Source organism: Staurois parvus, unplaced genomic scaffold (genome assembly GCF_062004578.1).
Source record: "Staurois parvus isolate SC_StPar_1 unplaced genomic scaffold, SC_StPar_1.0 ptg001930l, whole genome shotgun sequence".
Classification (NCBI taxonomy): Eukaryota; Metazoa; Chordata; class Amphibia; order Anura; family Ranidae; genus Staurois; species Staurois parvus.
Window position 1 is genome coordinate 173,107 of NW_028319726.1, and position 19,779 is coordinate 192,885.

A 19,779-nucleotide genomic window follows, 5' to 3' on the forward strand; every position below is an offset into this window, starting at 1 on the left:
AATGAAAGTGTATGTACATTTGTTCTGTATGAACGGAGCCATTCATACTGAGCTACTGTCTGTGCCGGTCAAAAATTTTCGTTGATTTAAAATGGAAAATACAGCATTTGGATACTAGATGGCTTTAAGTATCCTATAAATTTATCTTAGAAAAAAATCATTTTTGGCACTAGTGGCCAAATGCTGTATTTTCAATTAATGAAAAACATTCAACCAGCACAGGAAATAGCCTAATGACATTCGTTTTTCCCCATCACGCAGAACGGATGTACATGCACTTTCACCAGATAAATTGCTATGCAATACACCCCATAGTGTCCTGATTGGGATTCGAAACAGCACTGGAAGGCAAAGCTGCTAACAGTATGCATATAGTATTTTCAATCATTTTGTAAATATTTGTATAAAAAATGTTGATGATCAGTGTTGTATTAGACCTATGTACTATCATACAGTATTTTCCATCCTTCTCAAATCATTTTGTTTTCTGCTTGCAGGCAGGCTCTGCGTATCACAAAGTCCTATTTCAATATGGTTCTGCTGGACAAGTACGGTGTGGATCGCGAACGTTACCGGCAACCCACAACATCGGACGAGCTCTTCATTTTCATCGACACCTATTTACTAAGCTCGCAGGAGATCGCACAGGTGGAGGCCAACAGAGAACACTGTGAATAATGGATTGGATGGGACTGAGGGAACAGCATCTGTTCATCCAAAAGGATAGAATTTGTTTGTTTTTTAAATTGTTTATAGAGAAAGAGTATTTATTAAAAAAAAATCGGAACAATATTTGTGGCATTATTTGAATAAGATTTGAGATATTATTAGCCCTGAAGACGTAAAAGAGAACGCAGTTCTGGCACCGCCAGTGCTGAATGTACACTATATTGCCGAAAGTATTGGGCCAGACAATACATATAGAACATAGAATACATATAAAATATAATAATGATAAAAAAATTTATAAATATAATAAAATTATATAGAGAGAGAGGGAGATACACACACCAAAAGTATTGGGCCAGCTCTCCTAATCATTGGATTCAATCCCCTCCATGGCCACAGTCATATAAAATCATCACCTAGGCATGCAGACGGCTTCTACAAACATTGGTGAAAGAATGGGTCGCTCTCAGGAGCTCAGTGACTCCAAGCGTGGTCCCGTGATAGGTGGCCACCTGTGCAATAAGTCCATCCGTGACATTTCCTGGCTACTAAATATTCCACGCTCAACTGTTAGTGGGATTATAACAAAGTGGAAGCAACTGGGAACAACAGCAACTCAGCCACAAGTGGTAGGCCACGTAACATGACAGAGTGGGGTCAGCGCATGCTGAAGCGCACAGTGTGCAGTATACAGAAGTCACCAACTGTCTGCAGAGTCAATAGCTAAAGATCTCCAAACTTGGTGTGGCCACAACAACAGTGCATAGAGAGCTTCATGGAATGGGTTTCCATGGCCGAGCAGCTGCATCCAAGCCTTACATCACCAAGTGCAATGCAAAGCGTCGGATGCCGTGGTGTAAAGCATGCCGCCACTGGACTCTAGAGCAATGAAGACGTGTTCTCTGGAGTGACCAGTCACGCTTCTGGACATGTCAGGGTTTGGCGGTTGCCAGGAGAACGGTACTTGCCTGACTGCATTGTGCCAAATGTAAAGTTTGGTGGAGGGGGGAATATGGTGTGGGGTTGTTTCTCAGACTTGGATCCCTAGTTCTAGTGAAGGGAACTCTTAAGGCATCAGCTGCAAAGACAATTTGGGCAATTTCATGCTCCCACAGCCAGGCAACACTCATTTTCTTCCACACCCGCACACTGGAGTCAGTAAACAGTCCTTGAACTTGGTTTTGTGATTTTATTAAGGGGTTTTGAACTTGGATGGGGTTGAGGGGTGTACGGGATTCCCAGTGGAACAGCAAACTTGAAGACAAACTCCTTAGCAACTATGTACAAGTCCGTGGACAAAAAGTCTCTCCTTTAAAGAGCTCTTTGATGTACCTCCTCAGAACCCTCCTCCTCAGATGAATCCTCTTCACTGAGCTGCCTGAGGGTTTCCCTGAGCAAGAGGAACCAGAAAATGCCAACTTAAGAAACAGTCCCAGATGAAGAGCTTGCTGGGTTCTCTACCTGACTGCCCTCTTCCCTTATCCAGCCCAGGGGGTGTACGGTTACTCACACTCTTCTTCCTGATAGCTCAATGGGTAGTTGGCTGCCTTCAGGTTTTTCGCTGGCCTGGCTCCTTTCCTGCTGTTCAGGCTGTCATTCCAGGAAGACAAAGGTACAGGGGAGATACCTTTATCCACCACCAGCCCATAGGTAGGCCCCACCCAGGCTCCATACTCCAGCCTTTACTCTATCTTCCACCTGACACTGCTCCTCCTGTTGACCAGGCTCTCTCATATTTAAGGGCTGTCCTGACCCCATGCCAAGTCTCCTGCTTGGGGATTGATCAAGAAACCTCAAACATGCAGATCAGCCCCTCCTCCCCCTCTCCCACTGCCTTCTAGAAACTTCTCAAGCTTCTAGAGCAGGGGGAGGTATCAAGGAACTGACCTGCAAAGCCCTCAGCCCTGACCTAAAATAACCTAGCTGACCATCCCAGGCTGCTATTCAGCCTCCACCTAAAAACCTGACTAGCTTCCCCTTGCTAAACCTGAGGGACACAACATTATCTCTTAGAGGAAGTGGAAAAAATATCAGTTCTACTGGCAGGATCAAAAAGGTAATAAAATTATGTTATGGAGGATGCAGACAACCAACTGTGCTGTATATATTCTGGTGCCAAGCTGTGTCGTATGTCATTTTCAATGTTGCCTATAGTTCCACATTAAGTGAGGCAATACTGAGCGTGTTAACATACCAGAACATAACATGTGGAGCCGAAGCTGGCTTTTGTTTGAGGTCCTTCTTTATAGCTGGAGTTCAGGAGAACCCTGTCTGGCTCATCTACTCCTAACGTCATTTGGTAAACCTGAAGGAGATATTTCCATGACTAATCCTTGGCATCTCTTCACATGTTCCTCCTGTGATATATCTGCAGCTTTTTTCCAGAGGCTAAGCTGGGAAATGTTTTGCAGACAGCAGATGGAAAGTAGATGAGCAATGTACTTAGCAGGGGGGGACAAGGACCTCACCGGGGAATGGCTCACATTTACAAATCCTACAGGCACAAGTCCAGTTACTGGATATGAGGCTTCGTTCAGAGCTAGGCTTCCTAGGGATATGCTAAGTGAAATAGATACAGATAGGAGAAGGATTCATTCTGGTCCAGGTTGACAGCTTTTCCTCCCACCGGCTGTTACATACATGGCTGAGTGTCATTGGTGCTTCCAGCTCTGCAGGTAACTGAAGGTTTCACCCACCATTTACCAGAGACACCTCCACCTTGTCAATTCAGGTCAATAGACAAGTGCGTTTCGTTTAGTTACAAATTGAAATTCAGACAAAATTTTCATTATTCAGAGATTCAGATGTATCCAAATTTCTGCATCACAACAGTAACGAATTTCAACTAATCTAAAATAAAATATGACGAAACGAATTATCCAAATTAAAAAATGCATTTGAATTAGAAAATGACATTGCAATAAATACAGTACGGTATAAAAGTGAAAGAAGATGATGCTTCCTACTTTGGCTGCTGAATAGAATAGAACAAAATATAATGGGAAATAAAAGAAAAAAATACAATAGAATAGAATAAAATAGAATAGACAAAAGAATAGAATAGAAAAAAAAGAAATAGAATAGAAAAGAAAATAGATGTTCAAAATCTAAATTCGAACTTCTGACAAAATTTTCATTATTCGGAGATTCAGATGTGTCCAGATTTCTGAATTACAATAGTAACGAATTTCAGCTAATACAAAATAAAATATAACGTTGGAGACACAGTATGCTTAGGGATCACTGAAGACATGGGGCACACTGGATGCTGAAGAAATATGGAGGACACAATACAGGAGGCAGACATGGAGGACAGGAAAACGTACGGCAGCAGAGGACTCAACCAAGCCACACATTGCTGCACAATTCAAAACCAAATGGCTCTAACAAGGAGAACTGTCTTCTGATTGGCCACAGTGTTGGCATCCCAGGTGAAACTCAGACGTGCCGAGAAGTGAGGAGACTCAGTGCTGGATTGGAGAAAATGTGAGTGTGACAGACACCTAATAAACTTAAAAGCCTTAAAAACTTCTTTAGAAATGCTGTGCTCCCAGGTTGTCAGTATAAATGGTTACTCTTCATAAAAATGATTTTTGTTACTTTTATAATAATTTTTGTATTACTGCCCTATGTATAGAGCACCAGCGCAGTGCTCACTTCCTCCCAGCTCTCTATGCAGTTGGTAAGGGTGGACAAGGAGGCAAGTGTTGACATTTGCCCTATGCCCTCGTGCTTTTGGAGCCCCACATTTTCCCTTATTGCACTGGTCTCCAAACTGCACCCCATGGGCTGACTTTGATCCTTTGCTTGCCTTTATCAGGACCTTGGGGCACCGTTCCATGCACAGACACCAATGATGGGGCACCATTCCTCATACAGATACAGATGGGGCACCAGATACCAACAATGGGACACTATTCCTCCCACTAAAACCAATGATGGGGCATTGTTTACTCCCACTGATGGCAGGGTGTTTTCTACTCCAAATGGTCATAGTCTGGCCTCCCTAAAGCCTGAAGAACAATAAACTGGCCCTATGTTTAGAAAGTTTGGGGATCCCTGCCTTACTGTATAGTGCACCGGGAGGATATAAAACTTTACAGTTCCTTAATAGACCGGCAACGCCCATTACTAAAAAATCAGGTACTCCATTATACTTACAGTATGGCAGCACTGAGACTGCCTACTGCAGGGCTGGATTTGTTTTGGAAGCTCCTGTGAGATCCATTAAATCCAAAAGGACCGTGTTCAATCTTACCAAACCTACTACGACACAGATGTCCACCATCGTTCTTCAAAGCTGCAGTCATCAACCACAAACTGGCTAATGTCCTTGGAGTAATACCACAAAAATGGAACTGTGACCTCATCCGTATTTTATTTCAGGTTAGCAGAAACTGCTGAGGTTGTCAAATACTGAATTTTTAAAACCTGAACAGGATATTATTATTAAACTGGAACAAAAAAAAAGCAGCCAAAAGTATAGCTAGTAATAGATGGTCATTATTATACAGGATATAGTCACATTTAGCTGGAATTGTGTAATGTTAAAGATATTTTGCAGCTTCTCTGAGTCACGTCTTCGGTTCTAATGAGCATTGGGAAGATATTCCATCCCCACCACATGAGAAATAACTTGGTATATGCACTGCGGTGTAGAAAGGAACACAAAGACCTGAACATTAGTAAAAGAAACGTCTCAAACAGATGACCCAACATAGGATGCAAACTCTACAGGCCAAGACTCAGCAGTCTTCCAACACCTTAAAGCAGAACGAAACTTGCTGCATCAACATGAACTGTTTTAAATCCTTATGCTGCTAGATTAGTAAATTGTTTTTACATTTCCTCAGTTACTTCCACGGTATCTGGCCTAATCCAAAATGATGTCCTACATCCCAGGAGTCTTCATGGGCATTTTTTCTCTTTCATCAGGTGGAAGGGAGAAAGGACTTCTCTATCAACTGAAGGAGGGACTTTTTCCTCTAAGCACACCCTCCTGTCTGCATGCCTGAGCTAACCAACATGGAAGAAAAATATATTTGAAACATATTTTAAAAATATCCTTCCCAAATATATTGACATATATTTGAAATACTACAATTTTGTCCATATTCAATATATATACTGCATGTTGAAATGCATTTTTTATATATTACAAAATATCTGAAAAATATTTTTTTAAATAAAAAAAAAATACATATGTATACATACATATATACACACGCTGCATGTTGAAATGGGGTTTTATTACAAAATATATGAAAAATATTTTCAAAAATACATTTCAAATACACTGTATGTCTTTAAAAATACAAATCTACATCTTTGGAATGCATTACAAATATATGTAAAAATATATGTTAAAATGACTTTTTTATATGTATTGTACATGTAATAGATTCTTCAGATTTTTTTTTAACATATAAAAAAAGTCATTTTAACATATATTTTTACATATACAGGTGAAACTCAAAAAATTAGAATATGGTGCAAAAGTTCATTTACTTCAGTGCAGCAACTTAAAAGGTGAAACTAATATATGAGACTCATTCCATGCAAAGCAAGATAGTTCAAGCCGTGATTTGTCACAATTGTGATGATTATGGCTTACAGCTCATGAAAACCCCAAATCCACAATCTCAGAAAATGAGAATATTGTGAAAAGGTGCAATATTCTCGGCTCAAAGTGTCCCACTCTAATCAGCTAATTAAGCCATAACACCTGCAAAGGGTTCCTGAGCCTTTAAATGGTCTCTCAGTCTGGTTCAGTAGGAATCACAATCATGGGAAAGACTGCTGACCTGACACCATCATTGACACCCTCCATAAGGAGGGAAAGCCTCAAAAGGTAATTACAAAAGCAGTTGGATGTTCCCAAAGTGTTGTATCAAAGCACATTAATAGAAAGTTATGTGGAAGGGAAAAGTGTGGAAGAAAAAGGTGCACAAGCAGCAGGGATGACCACAGCCTGGAGAGGATTGTCAGGAAAAGGCCATTCAAAATTGTTGGGGACTTTCACAAGGAGTGGACTGAGGCTGGAGTCAGTGCATCAAGAGCCACCACACACAGACGAATCCTGGACATGGGTTTCAAATGTCGTATTCCTCTTGTCAAGCCGCTCCTGAACAACTAACAACGTCAGAAATGTCTTACCTGGGCTAAAGAAAAACAGACCTGATTTGTTGCTTAGTGGTCCAAAGTCCTCTTTTCTGATAAGAGCAACTTTTGCATCTCATTTGGAAACCAAGGACCCCAAGTATGGAGGAAGAATGGAGAGGCCCAAGGACTCCGAGTATGGAGGAAGAATGGAAAGGCCCAAGGACCCCGAGTATGGAGAAAGAATGGAGAGGCACAAAGACCTGGAGTATGGAGGAAGAATGGAGAGGCACAAGGACCCCAAGTATGGAGGAAGAATGGAGAGGCCCAAGGACCCCGAGTATGGAGGAAGAATGGAGAGGCACAAGGACCCCGAGTATGGAGGAAGAATGGAGAGGCACAAGGACCCCGAGTATGGAGGAAGAATGGAGAGGCACAAGGACCCCGAGTATGGAGGAAGAATGGAGAGGCCCAAGGACCCCAAGCATGGAGGAAGAATGGAGAGGCCCAAGGACCCCGAGTATGGAGGAAGAATGGAGAGGCCCAAGGACCCTGAGTATGGAGGAAGAATGGAGAGGCACACACTGCAAGATGCTTGAAGTCCAGTGTGAAGTTTCCACAGTCTGTGTTGATTTGGGGAGCCATATCATCTGCTGGTGTTGGTCCACTGTGCTTCATTAAGTCCAGGGTCAACACAGCCATCTACCAGGAGATTTTGGAGCACTTCATGCTTCCTTCCTGCAGACGAGCTTTATGGGGATGCTGACTTCATTTTCCAGCAGGACTTGGCACCGCCCACACTGCCAAAAGCACCAAAACCTGGTTCAATGACCGTGGGATTACTGTGCTTGATTGGCCAGCAAACTGCCCTGAACCCCATAGAGAATCTATGGGGCATTGCCAAGAGAAAGATGAGAGACATGAGACCGAACAATGCAGAAGAGCTGAAGGCCGCTATTGAAGCATCCTGGTCTTCCATAACACCTCAGCAGTGCCACAGGCTGATAACTTCCATGCCACGCCGCATTGAGGCAGTAATTGCTGCAAAAGGGGCCCAAACCACAGCCTGGAGAGGATTGTCAGGAAAAGGCCATTCAAAATTGTTGGGGACTTTCACAAGGAGTGGACTGAGGCTGGAGTCAGTGCATCAAGAGCCACCACACACAGACGAATCCTGGACATGGGTTTCAAATGTCGTATTCCTCTTGTCAAGCCGCTCCTGAACAACTAACAACGTCAGAAATGTCTTACCTGGGCTAAAGAAAAACAGACCTGATTTGTTGCTTAGTGGTCCAAAGTCCTCTTTTCTGATAAGAGCAACTTTTGCATCTCATTTGGAAACCAAGGACCCCAAGTATGGAGGAAGAATGGAGAGGCCCAAGGACTCCGAGTATGGAGGAAGAATGGAAAGGCCCAAGGACCCCGAGTATGGAGAAAGAATGGAGAGGCACAAAGACCTGCAGTATGGAGGAAGAATGGAGAGGCACAAGGACCCCAAGTATGGAGGAAGAATGGAGAGGCCCAAGGACCCCGAGTATGGAGGAAGAATGGAGAGGCACAAGGACCCCGAGTATGGAGGAAGAATGGAGAGGCACACACTGCAAGATGCTTGAAGTCCAGTGTGAAGTTTCCACAGTCTGTGTTGATTTGGGGAGCCATATCATCTGCTGGTGTTGGTCCACTGTGCTTCATTAAGTCCAGGGTCAACACAGCCGTCTACCAGGAGATTTTGGAGCACTTCATGCTTCCTTCCTGCAGACGAGCTTTATGGGGATGCTGACTTCATTTTCCAGCAGGCACCGCCCACACTGCCAAAAGCACCAAAACCTGGTTCAATGACCGTGGGATTACTGTGCTTGATTGGCCAGCAAACTGCCCTGAACCCCATAGAGAATCTATGGGGCATTGCCAAGAGAAAGATGAGAGACATGAGACCGAACAATGCAGAAGAGCTGAAGGCCGCTATTGAAGCATCCTGGTCTTCCATAACACCTCAGCAGTGCCACAGGCTGATAACTTCCATGCCACGCCGCATTGAGGCAGTAATTGCTGCAAAAGGGGCCCAAACCAAGTACTGAGTACATATGCATGCTTCTACTTTTCAGAGGTGCGATATTGTTCTATGTACAATCCTTGTTTTATTGATTGCATGTAATATTCTCATTTTCTGAGATTGTGGATTTGGGGTTTTCATGAGCTGTAAGCCATAATCATCACAATGATGACAAATCACGGCTTGAACTATCTTGCTTTGCATGTAATGAGTCTCATATATTAGTTTCATCTTTTATGTTGCTGCACTGAAATAAATGAACTTTTGCACCATATTCAAATTTTTTTAGTTTCACCTGTACATGGACACATAGGAAAACATTAGGGAGAGTTCAGGGGCTGCTGAAAAAAAAATGCAGAAAAGCTCCTGAACGTGAGTTTATCAGTTGCAGTGTACATGAGCCCTAAGGCTCCATGCACACTAATGTTTTTTTAAGCTCCTAGAAGCTAAACAGTCTTCTCCTCTGTGTCCATGCACACTGCTTTAGGCCCCTTTCACACTGGCATTCCGTTTTTTTAATCAGTTCAGTCACATTTTTTTCCAAGAAAAAAATGGATCAGTTCCCATCCATTTTTCATCAGTTCCCATCCACTTTTCACATAGGGGTTTAGAGGCGGGGCATTTAGGGCAGAAATCTGAATGCACCAAAATTGCATTCTGGAGAGGAGCTTTTGGGCAGAAAAACTCGTCCTCACCAGAACAGGTGAACCCATTGGAAGATTTCCCCTCGCATTTTTGTTTCAGTGACAGCTTTGAAGTTTTAGACTGCAGGACAAATAGGATGATCCCCCCCAGCGGCGGTGCAGATGGCAAGAAAAACCCAACCGTTCTCATCATTCCCTGCTCCATCTAGAACTAAAAAAATATTTTTGGGTGGATACAAGAGCAGGAATTAGACGGGAATACTATTTTCAGTATTTATTGTAATTTACAGAAACAAATAGTTATAATGTAATTCAATCATCTGGAGTCACAGCTCCACCTTGTGGGCGACTTCTGCTTTATGGTGTTGATGATAAAAGCTTTTATAAACGGTTAATTTTTTGGTGTGTGTGTGTATATAGATATATATATATATGTGTGTGCGTGTATACAGTTGCAAGAAAAAGTATGTGAACCCCTTGGGATTACGTGGAGTTTTGCATGAATTGGGCATAAAATGTGTTCTGAACGTCATCTAAGTCACAACAATAGAAGAACACAGTCTGCTGAACATAATACTACACAAACATTAGATGTTGCCATGGTTTAATTGCACATAACATGTAAACATTCACAGTGCAGGGAGGAAAAAGTATGTGAGGCCCTAGCTTAATGACTTCTCCCAGAGCTAATTGGAGCCAGGAGTGAGCCAACCTTGACTCCAATCAGTGTGATGATATTGGATGTGTTGCTGACAGCTGTCCTGCCCTTAAAAAACACACACCTGTTTTGGGTTTACTGGTTTCAAGAAGCACTGTCTGATGTGAACCATGCCTCGCAGAAAAGAGCTCTCAGAAGACCTACGATCAAGAATTGTTGACTTGCATGAAGCTGGAAAGGGTTACAAAAGTATCTCCAAAAGCCTTGATGTTCATGTGTCCACGGTAAGACAGACTGTCTACAAATGGAGAAAGTTTAGCACTGTTGCTACTCTCCCTAGGCGTGGTCGTCCTGTAAAAATGACTGCAATAGCACAGCGCAGAATGCTGCATGAGGTAAAGAAGAATCCCAGAGTGTCAGCTAAAGACCTACAGAAATCTCTGGCACATGCTAACATTTTTGTTGACACATCTACAATAAGGAAAACATTAAACAAGAATGGAGTACATGGGAGGACACCACGGAGGAAGCCATTGCTGTCCAAAAAGAATATTGCAGCACGTTTGAAGTTTGCAAAAGAGCACCTGGATGTTCCACAGCACTACTGGCAAAATATACTGTGGACAGATGAAACCAAGATTGAGTTGTTTGGGAAGAACACACAACACTATGTGTGGAGAAAAAAAGGCACAGCACACCAACATCAAACCTCATCCCCACTGTGAAACATGGCGGAGGGAGCATCATGGTTTGGGGCTGCTTTGCTGCCTCAGGGCCTGGACGGATTGTTGTCATTGATGGGAAAATGAATTCCAGAGTTTATCAAGACATTTTGCAGGAAACCGTACGATCATCTGTCCGCCAACTGAAGCTCCGCAGAGGATGGGTGATGCAACAGGACAATGACCCAAAGCATACAAGTAATTCAACAAAACAATGGCTGCAACAGCACAGAATATGCCTTCTGGAGTGGCCCAGTCAGAGTCCTGACCTCAACCCGATTGAAATGCTGTGGCATGACCTTAAGAGAGCGATTCACACCAGACATCCCAAGAATATTGCTACACTGAAACAGTTTTGTGAAGAGGAGTGGTCCAAAATGACTCCAGATCGTTGTGCAGGTCTGATCTGCAACTACAGGAAACGTTTGGTTGAGGTTATTGCTGCCAAAGGAGGGTCAACCAGTTATTAAGTCCAAGGGTTCACATACTTTTTCCTCCCTGCACTGTGAATGTTTACATGTTATGTGCAATTAAACCATGGCAACATCTAATGTTTGTGTAGTATTATGTTCAGCAGACTGTGTTCTTCCATTGTTGTGAATTAGATGACGTTCAGAGCACATTTTATGCCCAATTCATGCAAAACTCCACGTAATCCCAAGGGGTTCACATACGTTTTCTTGCAACTGTATATGGGGAGCACAGTGGTTAAATGGTTAGCACTTCCGCCTGGCAGTACTTGGGTCGTTGGTTTAAATCCCAACCACGGCACCATCTGCCTGGAGTTTGCATGTTCTGCCTGTGCCTGCGTAGGTTTCCTCTGGGTATGCTGGTTTCCTCCCACACTCCAAAGACATGCTGGTAGGTGAGTTGGATCCTGTCTAAGATGGCCCTAGTATGTGTATGTATGAATGTGAGTTAGGTACCTTAGATTGTACACCCCTTGAGGGTTAGGGACTGATGTGAATGTACAATATATATGTAAAGCGCTGCGTAAATTGACAGCAATATATAAGTACCTGAAATATAAATAAGTATACATATATATTTATTGAATATGGCCAAAATTGTAGCACTTCAAAGGTATAGCAATATATTTTGTAAGAATATTTTTATAATATATTTCAAATATATTTCTCTTCCATGTGGGAACCCTCTTGTATTGAACTGTATTGTTGCTGTATTGTCTCTATATAAATCCTGCAGAATGATAATGATAGTATTATTATTATTATACAGTATTTATATAGCGCCAAAGGGTATGCTCAGCGCTGTACATTATAGTGGGGGACAGAACATGAGACAAGACAGTAACAATACAATACACGAGGGGTTCGAGGGCCCTGCTCTTTCGAGCTTACAATCTAGGAGGGAGGGGAAGGTGGCACAGGAGGAAATGGCTGTGGGGGATGGAGTGGTGGGAGGAGTGGAGGAGGTTAGTTGTTAGGTGAGGTCAGGTGTTAGGTGAGGTTGGGGTAGGCTTCCCTGAAGAGGAGGGTTTTCAGGGTGCGCCTGAAGGTGAGGAGGGTAGGTGACAGTCTGATGGATTGGGGTAGGGAGTTCCAGAGGATGGGGGAAGTCCTAGAGAAGTCCTGCAATCTGGCGTGGGAGGAGACCAGGGAGCTAGAGAGCACGAGGTCCTGTGAGGAGCGGAGGGCACGGGTAGGGTAGTATTTGGGTATCAGGTCAGTTATGTAGTTCGGGGCGGCATTGTGAAGGGCTTTGTAGGTCAGAGTTAGCAGTTTGAATTTGATGCGTTGGGCAATCGGGAGCCAATGAAGGGATTGGCAGAGGGGGGAGGCAGATGTGGAGCGGTTGGTGAGGTGGATGAGCCTAGCCGCTGAGTTTAGGATCGACTGGAGTGGGGATAGCGTTTGTTTGGGTAGGCCGGTGAGAAGGGAATTGCCATAGTCCAGGCGTGAGATGATGAGGGAGTGTACGAGTTGTTTGGTGGTGTCTGGGGTGAGGAATGTGCGTATCTTGGAGATGTTGCGGAGGTGGAGCCTGCAAGATCTAGATAGCAGTTGGATGTGGGGTAGGAAGGAGAGGTGGGAGTCCAGGGTGAAACCCAGGATTTTGGCGTGTGGGGTGGGAGAGATGGTGGTGTTGTTAGTAGTGATGGAGAGGATGGGGGGGAAGCGCGGGGTGGGGGGAAGACCAGGAGCTCGGTTTTGGATAGGTTAAGTTTGAGGAAATGGAGCGACATTCAGTCTGATATGTCGTTTAGGAGGTGGGCGATGCGGGCAGAGACTGAGGGGGTGAGGTGGGGGGTGGAGAGCTAAATTTGGGTGTCGTCGGCATAGAGGTGGTAATTGAAGCCGTGGGAGTGAATAAGTTTGCCAAGGGAGGAGGTGTAGATGGAGAAGAGGAGGGGCCCGAGGACAGAGCCTTGGGGAACCCCGACAGAGAGGGGGAGGGAGGGGGAGGTGGCAGTGTTGTAGGTGACGCTGAAGGACCGTTGGGAAAGGTAGGAGGAGAACCAGGAGAGAGCAGCGTCCTTGATGCCAAGGGAGTGCAGTTTGGCAAGGAGGAGAGGGTGGTCAACAGTGTCGAAGGCCGCGGAGAGGTCGAGGAGCAGGAGGATAGAATAGTGGCCATTAGCTTTGGCGGTTAGCAGGACATTGGTGATTTTAAGTAGGGCGGTTTCGGTGGAGTGTAGGGGACGGAAGCCAGACTGTAGGGGGTCAAGGAGGTTGTTATCTGTGAGGTGGGTGCTTAGGCAATTGTAGGCCAGGCGCTCAAGGAGCCTGGACGTGAAAGGCAGCAGGGAGATGGGTCTAAGGTTGTTAAGGTTAGTGGGGTCAAGGGAGGGTTTTTTGAGTATGGAGGTGATGTGTGCGTGCTTTAGAGGGGAGGGGAAGGTGCCGGTGGAGAGGGAGAGATTGAAGATGTGGGTGAGGGAGCGAATGATGGAGGGGGGGTGACTGGAGGAGCTGTGAGGGGATAGGGTCCAGGGGGCAGGTGGTGAGGCAGGCTTCAGTGAAGACCTTAGAGACCTCCTCAGGGGTAGCTGGGCTGAAGGAGCGGAGTGTTGGGGAGGTGATGGGGTGTGGGTATAGTGGGGGGTAGTGCGACTATGAGGTCGGGGGAGGGGACGGTTGAGGGGTTGAAGGAGGGCGGGAGGCTGGGTGGAGAGGTGGATTGTGAGTTGACAATGTCCTTACGGATTGCGTCAATCTTGTTTTGGAAGTGATTGGCAATCTCGTGGGCTGTGAGTGAGGTACTGGGTGGAGGTGGGAGGGGAGAGAGCAGGGATTTGAAAGTGGAGAAGAGCCGGCGAGGATAGGTGGAGAGGGTGTGGATAAGGGTTATGAAATAGGCTTGCTTGGCGGCGTGGAGGGAGGTGGTGTAGGCGAGGTAGGCGGCTTTATAGAGGGAGAACGAGCGAGGGGATCGGGTTTTGTGTCATAAGCGCTCCAGCGCACGACTGCGTCGTTTGAGGCATTTTGTGTGGTCGTTTTGCCAGGGTTGAAGCGGTCGGGGTCTAATGCTACATGTGGTTAGGGGTGCCAGGGAGTCAAGGGCAGCTGACAGCGAGTCATTGTATGCAGTAGTGGCCAGGTCAGGGCATGACAGAGGGAGGATACTGTCATACAGACGGTCAGCTGCCGGGTGGAGATGGGTCAGGTTCAGATTGCGGAGGTTGCGGGTGATGGCTAGACGCTTCGGGGGAGGGGGGAGTTGAGGGAGGGAGAGATGGAGAATGTGATGAGGTGGTGGTCAGAGAGGGGGAAGGGGGTGTTAGTGAAGTCGTGGGGGGTGCAGAGGTGGGAGAAAACGAGGTCCAGGGTGTTTCCATTGGAGTGGGTGGAGGACTGTGTGTGCTGTGTGAGCGCGAAGGAGGAGGTTAGAAGGAGGAGTTGGGAAGTCGCCGGGCTGTTGGCGTTGATCGGGATATTGAAGTCGCCTAGGATGATGGTCGGTAGCTCGGAGGAGAGGAAGAAGGGAAGCCAGAAGGGGGTTGCGGAACCAGGAGGCCGATAGATTACCACAATCCTTAGGGCGGTGGGAGAGAAGAGCCGGATGTAGTGGGCCTCAAAGGAGAAGGATAGGGAGGGGGGTTAGGGAGGACCTGGAAAGGTGCTCAGCGGTGATAGGAGCATACCGACCCCTCCGCCTCTGCGCCCGCTCGGTCTAGGTGAATGGGTCCAGACGAGACCTCCATAGGAGAGGGCAGCAGGGGAGGTGGAGTCAGTGGCTTGGATCCAGGTTTCGGTGACTGCTAGGAGGTTGAGGGAGTGGGAGACAAAGAGGTCGTGGATGGCGGTGAGCTTGTTGCAAACCGAGCGGGCATTCAGGAGTGCAACCGCGAGGGGAGGGGTGGATGTGGGGAGGAGGGGGACAGATATGAGATTGAACGGGTTGCGGTGGTTGGCGTGAGTTGGGGGGTGCCGGGAGGGGGAGTGGGGAGATGGGGGGCCAGGGTTCGGGGAGATGTCACCGGTGCTTAGGAGAAGGAGGAGGGTGAGGAAGGTGGCATGGGAACGGGAGGTGCAGGAGCGCGTGGGTCTATAGTAATAAAGAGAAGCCAGTTCCTAATCTTATCACCTAATTGGCAGTCATACAGCTGAGGGACAAAAGGAACATTTGAAGTGAATCCATTGATTAGCATTCCAAAAACAAACTCAGTGTCATCCATATACAAAAAGTGCTAATGCTGTGACTGCTGGAAAAGTCCTTGTCCCATTGTCCCAGGCTGGAGGGACAGGCACCTCTGATAGCTGGAAATGCTGGTTTCTGCACAATCAATGGCTTGCATATGCAAAAAAAAGTGCTAATTGTGTGTTTGTGAAGCTCTACAGGACCCCGCCTTGATATATTGTCCTTGAGGGGCCCCAGACATCCCGACTCCGCTCTAATGGAAGGAGCCAGTCTGATGGTGGGCCAAGGATTAGGCCATGTGGGGCTTGTGTAGGGGGCAGGGATGAGGCCTTCTGGTCGATGGAAATGCTGGTTATTACTTATGGAGGTCCAGGGATTCAAAGCCCATCCATCATTCCCATGATGTGTCACATGCTGCATCGCACCGGGTGCCATCAGGTTCGAAAACGGGTAGAGGTGCCTAACTTTTCATCTTCCTCGGCAAGTCCTCTGTTCATCTATCACCAACCTCAAGCTGGCCGTACGTTATACAATTTTCCTGTCCAATTTCCTTCAGCCCGGGTTCACACTGATGTGGTGAGGAATTCTCAGTGTTTTCTGTGTGAATTCCGCTCCGCATCAGAATCGCACCCCATTCATGTGAACCGCAGCGGGTGTGTATGTTACATTAACAACACCCTGAAAGCGGTGCGCAAAACGAGGTGCGATGTGCAGAATCGGATCGCATGAGTGTGAATACCCTCGCCATCCGATTCTAGTGCGGACCCAAAAAAAGGATCGTGCATGTTTTTGGTGCGATTAGAGCCATACAAAATGTACGACTCCGACCGCACCGCACACAAATAGCATGTGATTGGCACAGGAATGCGGTGCGGTTCCTGTGTTCATCACATGCGATATACTGCATTGCATATATGTGATCCCGGGCTTAGATTTACCTTCACTTAGGTAGTGCCAGATTGCGTTCACATTGAGGGCCAGTTCACACGACATGCGTTTCAGTTGCTTCAGCGCACAGAAAGTAGGCTGTATGGTTGTCAGTGTCATAGTTCACATCAGTGATTGCAGTTCCAGTGAGTTCCCATACAAATCTCATGCTGTGCGATTCCCGGGCAAATCTCATGCTGTGCGGTTCCCGGGCAAAACTCATGGCGCGCGATTCCCGTGCAAATCTCATGCCGCGCGGTTCCCGCGCAAATCTCATGCCGTGCGGTTCCCGTGCAAATCTCATGCCGTGCGGTTCCCGCGCAAATCCCATGCCGTGCGGTTCCCGCTCAAATCTCATGCCGTGCGATTCCCGTACAAATCCCATGCCGTGCGGTTCTCGAGCAAATCCCATGCCGGCCGATTCCCGCAGAAATCCCATACCGTGCGATTCCCGTGCAAATCTCATGCCATGCAATTCCCGGGCAAATCTCATGCCGTGCGATTCCTATGCAAATCTCATGCCGTGCGATTCCTATGCAAATCTCATGCCGTGCGATTCTCGGACAAATCTCATGCCATGCGATTCCCGTGCAAATCTCATGTTGTGCGATTCCTATGCAAATCTCATGCTGTGCGATTCCCGTGCAAATCTAATGCCGTGTGATTCCCGTGCAAATCTCATGCCGTGCGATTCCCGTGCAAATCTCATGCCGTGCGATTCCCGTGCAAATCTCATGCCATGCAATTCCCGGGCAAATCTCATGCCGTGCGATTCCCGGGCAAATCTCATGCCGTGCGATTCCTGCGCAAATCTCATGCCGTGCGATTCCCATACAAATCTCATGCCGTCTCCCACACCGCACAAGTGTGAACCTAGACTGAAGAATCTAAGTCAGAAGTCGGCTGATGTGAATGTACAATATATAAGTAAAGCGCGGCATAAATTGGTGATATATAAGGACCTGAAATAAATAAATTCATTTAAAAAATGATAAAATAAGAAGCAATGAAATCTAATTCACAGAAATCTTCCAGCACGCTGGATACTTTATATCACCCATGTGTGCAATCCCGGGGAAATAATGATTGACTACAAAAAGGAATTGTCTTCCACGCGAGGTTCACGCCTGTGTATGATGCCATTGGTGTGGTTTTCCGGCGTATTTTGAACACGTGTTTTTCAGGTATTTTGCCTTTGATTTTGTTCAAAGAAAAAAACTTTGCAACTTTGATGCAACTTTGGATGGATGTGACTTTGATGCGACTTTGGACGAGAGTGACTTTGGATGGGTGCAATTTTGATGCGGCTTTGTATGGGCGCAACTTGAGTACCCGAGAGTGTAAAGTTGCATCAAAGTCGCATCAGCGTCACACTCAATACTTTACTATTGGTAAAAAAAAACACAAAACACAACACTGGCATTATTGGTGAGGTGCCATTGAAGTCTATCACACCAAAAATGCAATCCGTTGCGGGGAAGAAAGTTCCAGACTCTTTCCAAAAGACGCAGCGACTAAAAACACATAGATGTTGCTGAATAGTCAAGGCGGTGGGTATAGAGGGGCTGAGATGTCTCAGTAGGACACCAATGATGTATAACAGCGGTCTCCAAACTGTGGTCCGGAGGCTGGATTTGGTCCGGGGCCCTTTGCTTGCTTTTATTTGGCCCTTGGTGCAATATTTTATCCTCTGACACCAACAAAGGGGCACAGTTCCTCCCAATGATACCAATGATGTCACGCTTGCAATGGAAACCGTCATATTGGGTGGACAGTAGATCTGCAATAGAAACCGTCATATTGGGTGGACAGTAGATCTGCATATGGAAACCATCATATTGGGTGGACAGTAGATCTGTCAATGGAAACCGTCATATTGGGTGGATAGTAGATCTGCAATGGAAACCGTCATATTGGGTGGACAGTAGATCTGCATATGGAAACCGTCATATTGGGTGGACAGTAGATCTGTCAATGGAAACCATCATATTGGGTGGACGGTAGATCTGCAATGGAAACCGTCATATTGGGTGGACGGTAGATCTGCAATGGAAACCGTCATATTTGGTAGACAATAGATCTGCAATAGAAACCGTCATATTGGGTGGACAGTAGATCTGCAATAGAAACCGTCATATTGGGTGGACAGTAGATCTGCAATAGAAACCGTCATATTGGGTGGACAGTAGATCTGCATATGGAAACCATCATATTGGGTGGACGGTAGACCTGCAATGGAAACCGTCATATTGGGTGGACAGTAGATCTGCAATGGAAACTGTCATATTGGGTGGACAGTAGATCTACAATCTAAACCATCATATTGGGTGGACAGTAGATCTGCAATAGAAACCGTCATATTGGGTAGACGGTAGATCTGCAATGGAAATCGTCATATTGGGTGGACAGTAGATCTGCAATAGAAACCGTCATATTGGGTAGACGGTAGATCTGCAATGGATACCGTCATATCGGGTGGACGGTAGATCTGCAATGGATACCGTCATATTGGGTGGACAGTAGATCTGCAATGGATACCGTCATATTGGGTGGACAGTAGATCTGCAATGGAAACCGTCATATTGGGTGGACGGTGGATCTGCAATGGAAACCGTCATATTGGGTGGACAGTAGATCTGCAATGGAAACCATAATATTGGTGGACGGTAGACCTTGCATTGTCTCCTGACACATCCAAAACTGTCCTATAATATCTATGGGCACACATATAATGATTTATTATTTGTAAAACATGTTGGAAACCATTTCTCGTTTTCCTTCCACTTCACAACTATGTGCCACTTTGTGTTGGTCTATCACGGGGGTCTCCAAACTGCGGCCTGACAACCAGATGTGGCCCCTTGCTACCCTTTGTCTGGCCCTTGGGGCACTATTCTTCCCTCTAATACCAATGGTGGGGCACTAATCCTACTGACCAACAACCCAGAGGCCATCTTTATTCTCACTGATGCTGGGACCAGGACATTTTCTATCCTCCTAATCCGGCCCTCCTAAAGTCTGAAGAACAGTATACTGGCCCTTTGTTTGAAAGGTTTGGAGACCCCTAGTCTATCACCACAAATCCCAGTACAATACATTGACCTTCTTGGTTGTAACATGACAAACACGTCAAGGGGTAATAATACTTTACCAAGGCACTGTAGATCAGAGCAGTGTATGGGTTGATTGGCCATCATTAGTGCTCCTTTGTATGGTTCCACTTACATTATCTGAGTTTTTGATAGACACACAGAATGTAGGTTCAAAAGTTTGGGTTGTCTGCTATCTTATGTAAACGGAGTGGCAGTTTATCAGACCTATCTATTGTAAACATCACTATATTGTTCTTTTCCCTTTAATGCCAACCTATTGATGTGCTAATTCATTATCATATAAACAGGACCT

The 19,779-nt window shown here is 45.9% G+C and overlaps 1 protein-coding gene across 1 annotated transcript in view; it reads left to right on the top strand.

The window, feature by feature from the left end:
• Positions 1–790, top strand: part of SRPX2 (sushi repeat containing protein X-linked 2) — a 97,283-nt gene extending 96,493 nt beyond the window's left edge. Inside the window, exon 11 of the mRNA XM_089664516.1 lies at positions 498–790. Coding sequence (XP_089520642.1) covers positions 498–678 — 181 coding nt within the window. The 3' untranslated portion in view covers positions 679–790. The remainder of the gene's footprint in view (positions 1–497) is intronic.
• Positions 791–19,779: the final 18,989 nt, after the last annotated feature.